The sequence below is a fragment of the Nelumbo nucifera genome, chromosome 5 (assembly GCF_055504915.1).
Source record: "Nelumbo nucifera cultivar China Antique chromosome 5, China Antique-T2T, whole genome shotgun sequence".
NCBI classification, from domain to species: domain Eukaryota; kingdom Viridiplantae; phylum Streptophyta; class Magnoliopsida; order Proteales; family Nelumbonaceae; genus Nelumbo; species Nelumbo nucifera.
In genome coordinates, this window is record NC_142653.1 from 73043918 (window position 1) to 73062816 (window position 18899).

Genomic DNA, 18899 nt, shown 5'->3' on the forward strand with positions numbered 1-18899 from the left:
CCAATATCTACAAATACGATGTGTCTTTTCTTGATCATAGCTACAGCTCAAAGGTACAACCAAAAGTGAAAAGAGAATGTATATTAATGATTACATATGATTTCTTCCATTTTCCACGAAAAGAGGAAAAAATTGCTCTCTTTAAAAAACTGAATAGAAACCCACAAAAAGGTCCTCATTGACTGGGGTAGAACTATTACCATCTTGATTAGCTGTCATAGGTCCAACATCATCTAGAGACCATAGCGGTGTTACCCTTGAGTTTGGTAATCGGTTTTTCCCAATCTATGTTCAAGATCCTGCTCTGGTACCAAGTTACCAACTAAGCTTCAGGTCACAGGTAAAATCAAGGAAAAGAACTGAAGAGAAAGAAAGAAAGAGAAATGAGTAAGAGAGAAAACAGACAGGCTTATGCCCATCTAACCCTCATATTCATTCTTTATAAAAGGAATATGTCAATGATTAAGACACCCCTACTATAGCGCATTCCTACTGGTCCTATTATCCTTAAACATAATGGTGTGTATATTTTAAAACAAGGGTGATATACAAAGCTATAATAATTATCGTGGAACTCATGAGCCACATTATGAAACTTTGGAAGAGAATAATTGTGCAAAGGTTACAACATGAAACAAAAATTTCAGAAAACCAATTTGGGTTTATGCAAAGGAGATCAACCATGGAAACCATCTTTTTATTAAGATAATTGATAAAAAAGCTTAAGAAGAGAGTGTAGGTACATGTTGATCACTACAACCGTAATAGCACAAAAGGTGCTAAACTGATGCCACAAAGATACCTGTGACAAGTTCAAGACTCAGCATAAATATGCGATGAGATCTGAGCCTGCATTGACTTGTGATGATCTCAAAGCCTAAAACGAACTTGCGATGAGCTTAGGGTCACTGTAGATCCACAAACCCAAAGTTGTAGTACCGAAGACAATCTCAAAGTCATTGCGAGCCTACGATGAGTACGGAACCACCGCGAGGTTGTGATGAGCTCAAAGCCATCGCAAACCTGCAATGAGCTCACAACCATCGTGTATTAGCGACAAAGGAAAGAACACGATGCCTGACTGATGTCACTCGTGATAAGACACCTAGTAGGATTAAGAGAGACACGTAAGATTAGTAATGACATCATCAGCGTCACATCAATTTAGGAGACTCGCAGAAGGAAGTAGCATACGTGTATTATGAGAATCCTCTGGTGAAAGGAAACCTCGTCCTTGAGATATCTCATAAGACAAGCGGCGAAACCCCAGCGGTGTCCCCCTGGTGACTGATACCGAATCGAAGATTTCCTTTCCTAGTGAGAATAGAACACTTTTGGCTCCTTCCTTTCAGGACTTCGGGATCTCTCCCTATAAAAAGAGGCCTAACTCATAACAAGGGAATATTCTACCAATCATAGCCTTTAGCCTATCCTTTGCCTTCGAGTCTTCCTTCGGCCTTCAAGGAGACCTTCGTACATAGCCTTACCATCACACTCACAAAGAGACCTTATATTTTACAGTTACAATGGGGCCCAAATAGGTATGTGGACCTAATTAATGATATTTATGAGGATCAAAAACTAATGTTAGAACACCAGTGGGAGAGACATTAGATTTTACAATTACAATGGATCTTCACCAAGGTTTAGCCAGTGATTTAAAAGATGCACCTAGGCGCACAAGCGATGCACATTTTAGGGTAGGCGCCTTGCCTAGGTCCTAGGCACAACACTTTCAAAAGGCGCATGCCTAGTGCGCTTAGGCATGCACTTGATGCGCCTTGGCCCAAGCATGTGCCTTTTGAAATTTTACGCTTTTTTGCTTTTTTTTTTTTGAACCTAGCGGCTCGGCTGGGGGCTCCACCCCCAAATCCCTAACCACGCCCCTTGAGGAAAACCCAAATAAGTCCATGCTAGGGTCCTAAATTCTTAGTTCTCATACAAAAAATAATGATTTTATAATTTTAATTGCTTTTTAAGAAGATATTTTAGTAGGATGAATGAATGAACATTACCAAAATATCTTCTTAAAAAGCAATTAAAATTATAAAATCATTATTTTTTGTGTGAGAACTAAGAATTTAGGACCCTAACATGGACTTATTTGGGCTTGCCTCGAGGGGTGTGGCACAAAGGTGACTCGTAGAATTAGGAATGTTATATTGTTTTACATCACATTAACTACTTGAAGTAATGCAATTGAAGAAAAACAGAGATTGTGGGCTTTACATGCTTGAAAATGTTTTATATGTTTGATTTTATTTTTAAACTTTCATTTGAATATGCTTTACATGTTATGTTTATGTATTTTAATTTTAGATAATAGGTATTTTAAAACCATTAATTTTAAAAATTAAGTTTATATTTTTAAAACATTGGGTTTAGCGCTTAGTTCTTATTTATTTTCAGTAGTCATAGAAGAATTGACTAAACAAATTGCTAATGACATAGTATTAGTTTATGAAACTTGTAAGGATTAAATGCAAAATTAAGTTTATGGACAAATGCACTACAGACAAGAGGTTTTGAATAAGTAGGGATAAAGTGGAATATATGCAATGTAAATTCAATAATTGTATTAGTTTTCAAATTAGAGAGGAAGAAGAATGGAGACGAAGATTGAGAGGAATGGGGCAGCAACTCCTTTCGCAGCCCCTAATCTTATCATTTATATTAGGGTTACAAGAAAGAATACAAAGACAAATCTTCCATTGATTACTAGGCAGGAAGAAAGAAAGAAATTACATATTAGAACAATAGGGGCCCAGGCCCATTAAACCCAAGAGAGAAGCATAACAAATAAGGCCCAAGCCCATAAACTAGGTCTCACAACACTCTCCCTCAAGCTGAGCATAGATATCTTTCATGCCCAACTTGCATAATAGTTCCATAAATCTTGTCTTGGTGAGCCCCTTAGTAAGAACATCAGCTAGTTGTCTTGTAGATGGCATGTAAGGGATGCGAAGGTCCCTAGAAACAATTGTTTCTTGTATGAAGTGTTTATCAATCTCAATATGCTTTGTCCTATCATGTTGGACTAGGTTGTTAGCAATGTTGATTGTAGCTTTGATTATTTCAATACAACTTTAGAGGTCCAATTACTTCTATCCCCAACTCCTTTAGAAGAATTTGAAGCCAAAGTAGTTCAACAACTCTATGGGCCATAGCCCTTTATTCAGCCTCGACACTTGATCTTGCACCAACCGTTTATTTCTTGCTCCTCCAAGTAACTAAATTACCACCTATGAAGGTACAATATCCATATGTAGACCTTTTATCTCCACAAGAACCTGCCCAATCGGTATCAATGTAGGCTTCCACCTCTATTTTGTCACATTTCTTAAACAACAATCCCTTCCCAAAACATGGCTTCAAGTATCTCAAGATCTTTCTTATGTGTAACTCATGGAGCATGCATAAATTGGCTGACCACGTAAACTTCATATGCAATATTAGGTCTTGTGAGGGATAAGTAAAGCAATTAACCAACTAATTTCTAATCTCTCTCTTTGTTATTCATGTTAGTGTCGAGTATGTAGGGGTATTTCTGTCTTTATATTTATGTTGAGGTTGCTGATCTGTAATATTATATTAGAACTAGTGTCCCTCACTTAAGTAAGGGCACATGTGTCTTTTCCATTATGTTAGTAATATAAAACATGTCTAGCCGAATGGGAGAGGTAATTTTTCTCTCATTCGAACTAGACTTTTCTTCTCTCCTTTTCTCTTCTTTTCACTCTCTCTTTCTTTCTTCTTTCTTCTTCTCTCTTCTTGGCTGTTATCAGACTAACAGAACTCAAGGGCAGGCTGAATCATAATATGGTATCAGAGCACAACTAAGCAACTCGGATCTGCCCAGATTTCTGTTTTCTACACACTCAGTCTAGGGTTTTCTCTTGATTTCTCTGCCATCAATTGGAGATAAGGGAAAGGGCTGAAAAGGAGTGGTCACCCTCTTCCCTTGGAGGTCTCTTTGTTTCCAGTTGTGCTGTTCATGGTCGGTTGCTGTGGTTTCTAAGAAGCCCTCCCCTAATCGATGAAGAGAAAAGGGCTGATTCGTGTGGTGCAGTGGGTGTCTTGTGTGGTCTGATTTCTTTTTGTGTGGTTTGTTTTTCAGGTGATGAGGTAAGAGATTTCTATGCATATTTTTGTTATGAATCAAGTAGGAAGTATTTTTCAGATCGTATGGTGGGATTTCAGACTGTAGTGTGCTAGGGTTTATGTTGTTTTTTAGTATGAATCGAAGGGGGAGTGGTCCTCATATAGTGTGGTGAGATTTCAGGTAGTCGTGGGGTAGGGTTTGTGGTGTAAAGAGTGCAATCTTCAGCAATAACAAGTGCTGAAACCAGTGTGATCAAGTAGTGTGCAATGTGCCGAATTCAGTAATAACAGAATTCAGCAATGGGAGATAGCAGTGATAGCAAATCTAATGTGATGATACCTATTGACTACCTGAATGTTCAAATGACCTCCATTAAACTAAATGGAGAGAATTATGTACCTTGGGCTAAATCTGTAGAAGTTTTTCTGAAGGCAAAGAAGAAGGTGAAACACATAAGGGAGGAGAAACCCTCTACTGATTCTCATGAGTATGATGACTGGGAACAAGAGGATGCACAGATTATCACGTGGTTATGGAACAGTATGGAACCCAAAATTAGTGTAAATTTCATGTGTCTTGACACTGCCAAAGATGTGTGGGACCATGCTAAGAAGTTGTATTCTGGTCAAGACAATACAACCAGAGTATATCAGCTATATCAGGAATACTTTAATTTGTAATAGGGCAATCAGAGTCTTGAGGAGTACTATGCTAGTATGAGAAACATTCGTAATGAGTTGAATGTTTATCACCCCCTCACTTCTGATGTCAAAATTCAGCAACAACAGAGAGAACAACTTGATGTGACTCAATTTTTGGTGGGGCTGAAATCTCGGTATGAACCAGTGCGGGCTTAGATACTAGGAGGGTCAGCTCTCCCTTCCTTAGAAGAGGTGTTTACTCGATTTTGGAAGACTTCCATTGGATCTACTGAGAACTCTAATGTTTCTGATAGATCAGCCTTTGTAGTATCAAGGGGCCGTGGTGTTAGAGGTGGAGCTCAGTCTGGCCGTAGTTGTAGCAGTGGTCCAGTATATGGCCGGAGTGGTGGTGGTGGACTTACATATAACCGTGGTGGTGATCGTACTAGAGGTAGAGATTCAGGGGGAGCCCGTGGCAGAGGACGTGGCTTGGGTCCGAAGAGATGTACTCATTGTGGTATGGATGGACATACCATTAATTATTGCTATGACTAGCATGGTCCACCCTCTACTTGGGCCAATCATGCCATGACTAGTGACACTAGTTTCAGACAGGAGAGTCGTTCAGCTAATCAGATGCCTCCTACATCCACATATGGTCTCGGGAAGGAGATGATGAGTGTTCCCCATGATGAGTATGAGAGGTTTGTCCAATCCACATCTCAGCAGAACACGGCTACTTTCGCACACTCAGGTATGGCTTGTTTGGCATCCACACCCAATCCCTGGATTATTGACTCTGGAGCCTCCGATCACATGACTGGAACTCCAAGTGTGTTTACTTCCCTCTCTCATTGCTCAACATCACAATCTGTTACCCTTGCTAATGGTTCCACATCCTCCATTTGTGGTGTTGGCAATGTTAACATGACCCCCTTATCTTTATCCTCAGAGTCCCTAAATTTCCATTTAATCTTATGTCTGTTAGTAAGTTGACCAAGTCACTCAATTGCTCTATTACTTTTTACCCTTCTTCGTGTGTTTTTCAAGATCTCAAGACGGGGATGAAGATTGGTGGAGGGCATGAAGCTGGTGGATTGTATTATCTTGACGGTGGTGGAAGAGCATCAATAGCTTTCCAGTCATCTCTCTCTCCTCTCCAGTGGCACTGTCGATTTGGTCATCCTTCACTGAAAGTTTTGAAGTCTTTGGTTCCTTCGTTGAGTCAACTTTCTGTTTTAGATTGTGAGTCGTGTCAGTTGGGGAAACATCATCGTGTTCCCTTTAGTCCTAGGGTTGATAACCGTGTGTCGAGTCCTTTTTCTTTGGTTCATTTAGATGTTTGGGGTCCTTATAAAGTGATGTCATACAATGGATATAGATATTTTGTCATTTTTGTTGATGATTATTCAAGGATGACGTGGCTCTATTTAATGAAAGAAAGGAGTGAATTGTTTACCATCTTCCAAATATTGTATGCTGAGATTCGCAACCAATTTGGTGTTGACATTAAAATTTTTCGTTCCGATAATGGCCGTGAATATTTCTCTTCATCATTTCAAGAATACTTGAACCAACATGGCATTATACATCAGAACTCATGTACCTGCACCCCACAACAAAATGGGGTGGCTGGGAGAAAGAATCGTCATTTTTTGGAAACAGCTCGATCCCTCATGCATCACATGAATGTTCTCAAACCCTTTTGGAGTGATGTGGTGCTTACTTCTTGCTTCTTGATTAATCGGATGTCCACGTCTATCATTGATGGTCATTCCCCATTCACTACCTTGTTTCTCACCTTGTCTTTGTTTCCTCTTTCTCCTCGGGTTTTTGGGTGTGTCTGCTTCGTCTATAATCTGGGCCCCGAGAAGGACAAGTTAGATGCATGATCCATTAAGTGCATCTTCCTTGGCTATTCCTGGACCCAGAAAGGGTATAAGTGTTATCATCCTAGTTCTCGACGTTCCTTTGTGTGTGCCGATGTTACCTTCTTTGAGTCTACTCCGTTTTTCTTGGGGTCCGGTGATGCTTCTTCCTCCTCATCACTTCCTCCTCTTCCACTTCCAGTTGTGGATTTTGTTCCCCTTGTTCCAGTTGTGACCAAGTCCTTGCCTCCAGTGCCACCACCTATTGAACGGCCACCTATCCGTCAAGTGTATACACATCGCCCACATGTACTGGCTGCTACTCCTCCAACTCCATCAACGTTGACAGATCCGACAGTTGTCTCCATACCAGCCCCAAACCCAGTATCTAATCTTGATCTTCCCATTGCCTTGCGGAAAGGTAAACGCACTTGTACCCTTCATCCTATTTCTAATTATGTTTCACTCACTCACCTTTCCGCTTCCCATCGCCAGTTTATCTCTTTGTTATCCTCAGTTGTTGTCCCTAAGGATGTCCAGGAAGCCCTTGCCTCTCCAGGGGGGTGCCGTGCAATGGAAGAAGAATTCTCAGCTCTAATTCATAATCATACTTGGGACCTCACCACTCTTCCTCCTGGGAAGCAGGCTATCGGTTGTAAGTGGGTTTATACTGTTAAGTATTTACTCGATAGTAGTGTAGAGCACTTGAAAGCTAGATTGGTTGCAAAAGGGTATTCCCAAACCTATGGTATTGACTACACAGAGACCTTCTCCCCAGTTTCTAAGATAGGTTTGGTTCATTTTGTGATTTCTCTTGCTGCTATGTATGATTGGCCCCTCTATCAGCTTGATATCAAGAATGCTTTCTTGCATGGTGATTTGCTCGAGGAGGTCTATATGGAGCAACCATCGGGGTTTGTTGCTCAGGGGGAGGATGGTAAGGTATGCAGACTAAAGAAGGCTATTTATGGGCTTAAACAGTCTCCTCGAGCATGGTTTGGTAGGTTCGGTGAGGTGGTAAAGAAGTTTGGTATGAAACAGTGCCAAGTTGATCATTCAGTCTTCAGTCATGACTCTCAGGCAGGAAAAATCCTATTGGTGGTGTTGTAGATGATATTGTTATTACCAGGAATGATAAAATGGGCATTGACAGGTTGAAGACTTTTCTATAGGAACATTTTCAAACAAAGGACCTTGGTAAATTGAAATATTTCTTGGGGATAGAACTAGCAAGGTCTAAGCACGGTATTAATTTGTGTTAGAGGAAATATGTGCTTGATTTGCTGGAGGAAACTGGTTTGTTAGGTGCTAAAGCAATTGAAACACCTTTGGAAACAAATACTAAGCTGAGCAGTGATATGGGTGAAGTGTTTGGAGACCCTGGAAGATACCGGCGATTTGTAGGTAAACTGAACTACCTAACCATTATTTGGCCAGATATTTCATTTGCGGTTAGTGTGGTAAGTCAGTTCATGCAAAAACCTCTGGTTCCATATTGGGATGCGGTTCTAAGAATTGTGAGGTATTTAAAAGGGACTCCTGGTCGTGGTTTGATATACAAAAGTGGTGGAAAACTTGAAATAGAAGGATATATTGATGCTGACTGGGTCGGCTCTATGTCTGATAGGAGGTCTACCACAGGCTATTGCACTTTTCTTAGGGGTAGTCTGGTGACATGGAAAAGTAAGAAGCAGACAGTCGTGGCGAGAAGCAATGCAGAGGCAGAATATAGAGCTACGACACATACTACTTGTAAATTAGTGTGGCTAAGGAACCTTTTATAGGAGATAGGATACAATGTTAACACTCCAATGAAGCTCTATTGTGACAATTAGGCTGCAGTTCATATTTCTTCTAATCCGGTGTTTCATGAAAGAACCAAGCACATAGAGGTTGACTGTCACTTTGTGGGAGAGAAGGTGCTGAATAGAGTGATAGACACTGCATATGTTAACACAGGGAACCAGTGGGCAGACTTATTTACTGAAGAAAACTGAAGAGAAGAGAGTTGAGGGTTCGGCATATGTTAACACAGGGAACCAGTGGGCAGACTTATTTACTGAAGAAAATTGAAGAGAAGAGAGTTGAGGGTTCGGAAATGAGGGTCTGAGAAGAGGGTTTCGAACTCTTGCTCTCTCTGCCCCCTAACACTGTTTTATTAGATATATTTGAATAATTACGAGGCCCTTAGTTGGGCAAGAATTTACAAAGAACTTAGTATTGACAGGATGGGCCCAGAATAAGGCCCATTATAGAAAAGAAACATAAATAACAAGAAAGAATAAACAACCTACAACCTATGGGCCATTCAGCCCATCTTCTCTACATTCCCCCTCAAGCTGAGCATAGATGTCAATCATGCCAAGCTTGCTGGTATCATGCTGAAGTTTTGCCTTGGGAATGCCTTTGGTGAGAAAATCTGCCAACTGTCCTTCAAATGTGATGAAAGGAAGACACACTTCACCCGAAGAGACCCTTTCCCTAATGAAGTGTCGATCAACTTCAATATGCTTGGTTCTATCATGTTGCACTGGGTTGTGAGCAATGTTGATGGCAGCCTGATTATCACAGTACAACATCATTGGCTTGTCATATTCAACTCCAAGTTCTTCCATCAAAGATTTTAGCCATAATAATTCAGAAACCCCATGTGCCATGGCCCTGTATTCTGCTTCAGCAGAAGACCGAGCAACAACCGATTGTTTCTTGCTTCTCCAAGAAACAACATTACCAGCTACCAAGCTGCAATACCCAGAGGTAGATCTTCTGTCATCAATGTTCCCGGCCCAATCAGCATCGGTGTAGGCTTCAAGTTTCATATGACCATGCTTGGAAAACAGAATACCCTTTCCTGGGGAGCCCTTCAAATAACATAGGATTCTCTTTGCAGCTGCCATCTGAGTGTCTCGGGGAGCATGCATGAATTGGCTAATGCAACTGACTGCATATGCAATATCTGGCCGAGTCATGCATAGGTACAAAAGTTTCCCAAGAAGTCTCTGAAAGATTCCTTTGTCTTCTAACAATGTCCCTTCTGAGGCTGAGAGTTTATAACTCATATCAATAGGAATAGAAACTGGTCTAGCACCCATCTTTCCAGTTTCAAAGAGCAAGTCAAGAACATACTTCCTTTTGGAGATAAGAATCCCATCCTTGGATCGAGTCACTTCTATGCCAAGAAAGTATCTCAATTCCCCCAAATCTTTAATCTCAAACTCTGTATGGAGAAAAAATTTTAGATCATGAATTCCTGAGGCATCATTACCAGTCACTACAATATCATCTACATACACAATGAGGTATACTGCCAGAGGTCCACTCCTCTTCACAAAAACAGTATGATCGGACTGTGTCTGCACATAACCAAAGTTAACAAGTGTTGTTCTAAATCTCTCAAACCATGCTCTAGGGAACTGTTTTAGTCCATAAAGAGATTTCTTCAGCCTGCATACCTTCCCTTTCATATCAGTTCCATACATCCCTGGAGGAAGAGACATGTAAACCTCCTCATGTAATTCACCATTCAGAAATGCATTCTTCACATCCAATTGATAGAGGGGCCAATCAAAGCGAGCAGCTAAAGATAGAAGAACCCTCACAGATGTCATCTTGGCAACAGGTGCAAAAGTCTCTAAATAATCAAATCCCATATGTCTGTGTATAGCCTTTTGCAACCAACCTAGCCTTGTACCTTTCAATGGTGCCATCAGCTCTGTACTTGATAGAAAAGACCCACTTGCAACCAATAGGATCCTTCCCTTTAGGCAAATCCACCACTTCCCATGTGTCATTCTTGTGTAGGGCATCGATTTCAGATCTCATAGCATCCCTCCATTCTGGAATCTTAAGAGCTTCTGACACAGACCTGGGAATAGGATGAGAAGCAACAGAGGAGAGAGAGGCAAAGTATGAAGGTGAAAGCAAATTGTAAGAAAGGTGCTTGGAAATGCAGTGTGCAGTTCACTTCCGTTTTCCTTTTCTAACAGCAATGGGAATATCAAGGTCAGGGAAGGATGAATCCAAAGGTGCTGAAACAATACCTGTTGTCTCTTCTGTGACTCAGCTGACTGATCATCTTCCCAAACTTTTCATATTCTGCTCTCATGGCTGCCAACTGTGCAGAAGCAGACATCTCTTCACTATCTGGCCCGACTGCTATATTTGCACTTCCTGATCTTTTACTATCATGTTTTTTTTGAAACCGAATGGGAACAAGATTAGGATGTAACTTCCAGCACTTGTCTTTGGTGTGCTTCGGCTTCTTGCAGTACTCACATATAACTTCTTTCTTTCTTGTGCCACTGGAAGTTCCAGCATTCCCTTTAGGTTTAATCCCCATATTGGCAAAGTGATCATTAATATCAGCCCCTTGAACCTGGACAGCCCTTCTGCTCTCTTCACTACTCACCAATGCATAAGCTTGTGACAAAGAAACACACTCCTTGGAAAGAATATTCTGTTTTGTGATATCATATTCTGGGTTTAGTCCAGTTAAGAACTCAAAAACCCTGTTCCTTTCAACCAATTTTCTGTAGGTCTCTACATCATTGGTGGTGTCCCAAGTTACAACTTCTATTAGGTCAATCTCTTGCCATAGGGACTTCAGGGTTGAGAAATATACAGCAAGAGGTTTCTCTCCTTGCCTTAAATTCTTTACATCACTTCTCAATTTATATGCCCGGGCCACATTGAGTTTTTGGGAATAGGTTTCTGTAACACTGTCCCAAATTTCTTTTGCTGAATTCATCCATAGGTAGTGTTGATTGATTTGTGGCTACATTGAGTTCACAAGCCACCCAATGACAGTGTAATTTTCTTGCATCCACTTCTCGTAGGATGGATCATCTTCTGGGGGAGCCTTCTTACTCTCGGAAATGAACCCCCACTTTCCTCTACTACATACATGAATCTTTACCGATTGTGACCATGCCAGATAATTAGTTCCATCTAGTTTAACTGTGGTCACAGTCAATAAGGAATCACTTGGAGTCCCCTAAACCAGTCCATATTCAGCACCACTTTTGTTTTCAAACTCTGAGGAGTACATCATGTAAACACTCCAAATATGATTTCAGATGACTTCTACAAGTATACTGAATAAGGACAAGCAATAACAGAGTTCAGCCGACCACAAGAAGGCAATACACTGAGTTCAGCCTTCAAGAAGTAAACAGAAACTTCTAGGCACTCAGCCGAAGTACCCTTTTCAAATCTGGACTTCAAAGTAAATACCACTTGGCACTCAGCCAAAGTACCCTTTTCACAAACACAGTGTGGGCAATAGAGACCACCCCACTGTCAAAAGAGAAAAGGCCTCTAGAACAGTTCGTACAGCCCCTCAAAAACAGCCAGGTATAAGCAACAATCCACAGCCTTGTTACAGGGATGTTTCGGCAGTTTGACGGTCCAATAAGGAGTGAAAAACAGCCCAGAAATTTCTGGGTTAAACCAGATTCAATGGCAGCCGAAGGTAGTACAGAACAACTAAAGTTTTTCGGACAGTTCAACAGTCCAAACACATTCGAAAGCAATACAGAACAACCAGAAGAAAACTGAACCCAGAAATCTGAGTGCAACTTACAGTTTCGAACCAGAAGAAAACTGAACCCAGAAATCTGAGTACAACTTACAGTTTCAAGCTTCAACAGAACCGAACTGTTCCTCTTCCCCCTTTTCTTTTCTCTAATTCTTCCTGGCCACCGAACCACTTCTCCAAGATATTCGAGTCTTGGGCACTTCCAATGACCTCCAAGAATCAGGCAACGGGAGTCAAGCTTCCAGCCCTAAGATATTGAATTTCAGGTATGCTCTGATACCATGAAGAAAACTGAAGAGAAGAGAGTTGAGGGTTCGGCAATGAGGGTCTGAGAAGAGGGTTTCGAACTCTTGCTCTCTCAGCCCCCTAACACTGTTTTATTAGATATATTTGAATAATTACAAGGAGGTCCTTAGTTGGGCAAGAATTTACAAAGAACTTAGTATTGACAGGATGGGCCCAGAATAAGGCCCATTACAGAAAAGAAACATAAATAACAAGAAAGAATAAACAACCTACAACCTATGGGCCATTCGGCCCATCTTCTCTACATTTTCCAAAGGGTTGAGTCAGGGAAGAGTGGACTACATATGTAACAAGTTGGGATTATATGATATATACTCACCATCTTGAGGGGGAGTGTTAGTGTCGAGTATGTAGGGGTATTTCTGTCTTTATACTTACGTTGAGGTTGCTGATCTGTAATATTATATTTGAACTAGTGTCCCTCACTTAAGTAAGGGCACATGTGTCTTTTCCATTATGTTAGTAATATAAAATGTGTCTGGCCGAATGGGAGAGGTAATTTTTCTCTCATTCGAACCAGACTTTTCTCCTCTTTTCTCTCTCTCTTTCTTTCTTCTTTCTTCTTCTCTCTTCTTGGCTGTTATCAGACTAACAGAACTCAAGGGCAGGCCGAATAATAATAATTCAGTTCTCCTTCATCTTCCTACAACCCATGATTTTGCTCTATAGGAGTGTCTGATGGTCTCCTAGCTTCACTGTCTCCTTTAGAAGGTCCAATGCATACTTCCTTTAGCAAATGTATGTTCCCTCTCTAGATCTACCCACACATATTCCTATGTAATATTTCAGAGTTCCCAGATCTTTGATTTTAAACTCTAAGGCTAAGAAGCCTTTCAACTTTTGGATCTCATTCAAATTATCTCCCGTAACAATCATATCATCAACATAAATAATCAATGCTGTTAGTTTTCCTTCATTTCTTTTCGATAACGTGTGACCAGCACTACTCTTCTTATACCCAACAACCTTCATTGCCTTGCATAATCTTTCAAACCAATCCCTTGGAGATTGTTTGAGGCCAATATAAGGTCCTCCTTAGCTCACATACTTTTCCTCTCATGTCATACCATGGAGGGTCCATGTAGACTTCTTCTTGTAGATCTCCATTTAAGAAAACATTATCGACATCTAACTGATGTAGTTCACAAGAAAAATTTGCTGCAAGAGAGAGTAACACCCGTATACTATTCAATTTGACAATTGGAGCAAAGGTCTCCTTATAATCAATTCCCTCCTTTTGGGTGAATCCTTTTGCAACTAATTTGACTTTTATACCTCTTGATGGATCTATGAACCTTGTATTTGACTATATATACCCACTTGCACCCTACAATGCTTTTCCTGGTCAGTAGATCCACTAGCTCCCCAAGTGTTAGCTTTCAACAAGGCTTTCATTTCCTTATCTATAGCTTCCCTCCATTTGAGTTCAACAATGGCTTCTGAGTACCTAGAAGGGGTAGAAACAGAGGACAAGGCCAACACAAAAGAGTGGTAGGCAGGACACAAGTGAGAATATGAAACAAATCTATTTATAGGATGAAGAATGCATGAATGAACCGGTTTTCACTAGGCAATAGGAAGATTTGTAGGGGCCTTTTTGGTTCTTTCTCTCTTATTTGAACTGTAGCTCAGCCCTAGATAGGGTTTTCCAGTATTGGGAGCTTGGGTTTTGAGGAGTTGACTCCTTTTGCTGCCATTGTTATTATAGCAGAACTGTTACAGGAGGAGTTTTACTTCAGGTTCAAGTCTGAAATCCCTAAAAATCCAACTTGTTTTGTTGTTTTCAGATTGGTATTTCTTGTGCTTATTGTTGTATACTTGAAGTGCTGCATGTAATTCATTTTTCTGTCCACATCAAGTGGTATTAGAGCAAGTTCTTTCCTTGGGTTTGCTTCAAAGTTCATCCTCCATGTTCTGTTTTTCTATATTATTATGGCTGCAAGGGGTGGATGTGGTATGGGTGGTAGAAGATCAAAACATATTACTATAGAGGTTTTCCAAGAGGCTATGTGAGGGCTGCAAGAACAAACGGAGCATCTTGCTCAACTTGTAGCTCAAAATGCTGCTAGGGATGGTGGCATAGCAAGCAATTTGGGGCTAGGAAGAAGAAGACAAGCTCCTAGAGTTGATGAACAACCCACTGACATTATTAGTGAAGAATCAAGTGAAGGAGACATTGAGCAACCTGGAGGTGATCAGCATGAAAAGAATAACAACCAATGATGGGAAGACTGAATAGTGCAAGCTTTACAATCCAATCAAAGTCATGGTGTTCAACTTCATATTAACAAGTTTGATGGTGAGTTGGAACCTGAAGAGTTTCTAGATTTCTTGGACAGCATTGAAAATTATTTTGATTTGAAGAAAATGAATGAAGAAAGAAAAGTGAAGCTTATAACAACAAAGATGTGTAGGTAAGCCTTGGATTGGTGGAAAAGTTATGAAAGGAATAGAGAAAGGAAGGGGAAAAGAAATGTTAGTTGTTGGGGAAGAATGAAAGAAAAGCTGAAATCACAATTCTTACCACTAAATTATGAGCGAACTCTTTACAAAAAGGTTTAGAATTTAAGGCAATGGGAAAAGAGTATAAAGGAGTACACAAAAGAGTTTAATAGATCAACTCTTCGGAGTAATATGACAAAAACTGAACAATAAAAAGTTGGTAGATATATCAATAGTTTGAGGTTGCCAAATCAAGACCAAGTCCGCCTACATTGTCCGTATAAGGTAAAGGATGCATATTAGCTAGCTCTAAATGTTGAAGCTTAATAGAGTTGGAGCTCAGGGCGGAAATCAAGTGTTGTCCAAGGTACATCTTCATCAATAGGTCAATGAACAACATCTAGTTGATGAATTCATTGATGAACATGTGTTGTCCATGGTACATCTCCAAGTGTTGTCCAAGGATTGAAGGGCAAACACATCCAGTTGATGAATTCCTCAATGAACAACAATATGAAGGGCAAACACATCTAGTTGCAATTAGTTTCCCCCTACCTAAACACATTTAAATTTTGACTACTATTTTTTTGATAGTAAAAAAATTATTTAAAAGAAAACAGAAAGTACAATATTAGATGACAAAATATCACCCAACATCACAAAAAGAATGAAAGACAGAAAGAAAGATCCAACTCAAAATCAACAACAGAAAAACAGTCTTACTTAACAAAACCTATGAAGCCACAAAAAACCACCTCAAAACTGATGGCTTCAACCTCCCCCAAACTGAATTCAACAATCAAACCTCCCCCCACACACCAAAAAAAAAAAAAAAGAAAAAAACAAAACAAAACAAAAAAAGAAGAAAGAAGTATCAGCCTCAATCCAATCATAACTTTTTATCCATTCTTTCCTAGAGCTGCTTTGGCTTGATTGGAGACCAACCCAGTTCTCTTCTTGCTAACCTTCCTTGTGTTCACCTTCTTCTGGGGACCAGCCCCAAGTAAACCCCCTTTTCAGACAAGGAAAAACCTTAAAAATTTGGATTACTCTTAAAAACCCCCTTTCTAGCAGCATTCAAATTCATTTCAGCCTACCCCTGATTTTTCTCCTTGGAATTATTACACAAGTCTCCCCCGTGAAACCATTATTACAACCTCTCTTCCTTCTCCTTTAGAGATTCCACTCTTTTTTCCTCCATGGGAAGGACCTAAAAGTACCTGTTCATGGAATACTCTTTCTATTTTGTCTGCCTTTCTTTCAAAACCTTTTTTCTTCTAGCTCCTTGAATGCTTTCTTCACAAAACCCTCCCTTCCCAAAGTGAACAATCCCAAAGTTTCACTAATGGTCTTATGAAAATAGTGACACTTACGTTATAGGCAGATTCAGCCACGTCTCCATCTTAGACACACTAATCTCTTACTATTATAAACCTCCACCTTAATTTTTGTATAGGCTTATGTGATTAGTGAGTCCTATGTGATATGCGAATTATTGAGCCACTTCTCCATCTTAAACCCACTAAATTAATTATTGAGCATTACTAGCTTATTTTCCTTTAAAATCTGCAAATTTCATTACTCACCCTTCTTCATCCACAGATTATCACCAATATGACTTTTCTCCTTTTTGTCCTACATCAGACTAGACTCACCTTCCCATATTTCAGTCATACATCAGTTGGTCCTATATCAAATTTGTATCAAAGAAGCTAGCCCTACATCCAAAAGTGTAATCTTGGAAAGATTCTTGGCATGGTGTAGAAAAGCTTAACCATTTTCCTCATTTGTAATTTTGTATAGTTCAAATTTGGGAAAATCTATGATGCTTTTAAGATGTGTTATGATGTAGGAAAGCTTAAGATTTGATAGAAATATTTTCTCTTATTTTGGATTAGGCATTTATTCTAAAAAAGCTCAAGGCCATCTAATGGATTGGTATTGAGATTCAAATGGAATGGGATTTTGAGACAGAATTTGTCTTATTTATGGCATGGACCTTTATTTTTCTGTTTCTTCGTATTTTGTTTTTTGTACTTGATGTATGTATCCTCATTATATGGGATCCTAGGTAAAGTCAATTGGGTCCTCCTTTCTGCAAAGGCCTCTCTAATTTCTTAATTTCTATAAAGTCATTTACCTAATGCTGGTTCTGACTATCCTTACTCTTGGGAGTGGTGCACTGGATGTGGACCTAAACTCTGGCCTTTTTAGCACCAGTTGGCTACTCTTGTACTTGAACCTACATTCTTATGTTTCTTCGTTCAAGATTTTTCCATTTGACTAAACAGTGATCCCTAATAAAAATGCTTCTTATCTATCATTTCCATTTCGTCTCCATTGTAGGCAAAGGACAAGAATATTGGAAAGATGAAGGCATAAGTGAGGAGATGCCAGCCTGTCGGCGAATGTTCAATATTTTTCACCCCTTCGATCCCGTGGCCTATAGGTCTGTCTTGAATCACTTTTTTTTAATTTAATATATTCTAACATTCTCTCTGTTAATTTTGCAGTGTTTACATTTTATCATTTGTATGTGTGTGCCTTTTTATAGCGGGGGTGGGGGGGAGATTGTTGTGTTATATTCTTTATGGATTACCTTGTCCATCTATGTTACTACATTAGAAGGATAGATTATTGGAATCCAGAATAACATTTCATGTAGATAGATCTCAAGGCCAACATACTCTTTGGGTGACAACCTGACCAGGGGAATGGTTTGGGAGGAATGTTCTATATTTGGGCGTAAGAACCTCTGGGTAGATCTCCTTGATTTTGGTTTTAATAGAATTCTATGTTTCCACTATGTAGTTGGGGTGGGGGGGAGAGAGTGAAACTGGCATCAGGAGATAGGAGTGGTGTCCCCTCATGGTACAGTGGTAGGCAGGTGGCTTACACAAAGAGGAGTCAGAACCAGTTAACAGAGTTGTCCCAACTATAAGATTTATGGGGCTTGAGATTAACCTGCCTAGTGTCTTGCCTGTTCAACTGGTTTTCATGTCCTACTGGCTTCTTCATGGGGCTGTGAAAGGTAAACAGCGGAATATGGTAGTGTATCTCTTAGGTAGGTTATACATGTAATTCAAAAACATAAAACAATAAACTGATACAAAGAGTAGAAGAAGAAAGAACTTGAGAAGAGAGACGAGAGATTTATGATGTGAAGAAGATAACTTTAGAGCAGTAATGAATTTCTCCTTTTATTTTATTTATCCAAGGGGTTAAAAGCACCACAATAAATCAATTAATCTACACTTCAGTAGTTCATATTAAAGGGCCAAAGCAACCCACAAAAAAAAATGATTTATATAACCAAAACCAACAAGATACAAATACCAAAATACCTAACCAGTACCAGAAAATTAAACATTAGCAAATTTATTCTCTAGATTCTAGATCTTCAAATTGAGTATAGATATTGATCATGTCTACCTTGTTGATCCTTTAAAGTTTATAAAAGTGACATCCTGAGTAGATATAGTAACTAACCCACAAGTCACTGAAACTTGTACTTATCCTTGAGTAGGTTTGCAAGAAATAAAGTTGATTTGATTCACTATAAAGCCAAGATTACCATGGTGTATATGACTTTTTAGTTTTTGTTTATTTCATACATGTAAATCGCCCAAAATTGTAGCTCTTAAGTCTGAATTCTTCGATGGAAAATCTACTAATGGTGATAATCCAACTGGCCAGATCAATCCTCCAATGGAAATCACACCGCTCCCTTTTCTGAAGGTTTCAGCACTTAGTTCTAGATTAGTTGGGCACCAACATAGAGCAATTTGGTCTCTCCTTTAGAGCTGGTTGAATTCTACATACTGAATTTTCTAATATCTTATGTATTAAGACAAGCCAAGTTGTAAGGGGGTGTGTGAGATCCCATTAGGGTTTCCATCCTTAAGGATTAGGGTTTCCCAAGAACTCTATCTCTCTGCTCTTGGATAGGAATCTTCCATCCACTCTCTGTAATTTGCAGTGAGGATTAGAAAGACTCCTAAAGC

At 39.7% G+C, this 18899-nt stretch overlaps 1 protein-coding gene across 12 annotated transcripts in view; it reads left to right on the top strand.

Annotated features, from left to right (window-relative positions):
* The window catches only part of SGR2 (shoot gravitropism 2 (SGR2)), a 133074-nt gene that overhangs the window by 102420 nt on the left and 11755 nt on the right, over window positions 1-18899 (top strand). For all 12 annotated transcript variants that reach the window (XR_016075935.1, XR_016075933.1, XR_016075934.1 and 9 more), the window contains one exon: window positions 17242-17344. Coding sequence is in view for 9 of the 12 variants with exons in the window: in XM_088887101.1 (XP_088743227.1) it covers window positions 17242-17344 (103 nt within the window). In the remaining 3 variants the exon portion in view is untranslated. The remainder of the gene's footprint in view (window positions 1-17241; window positions 17345-18899) is intronic.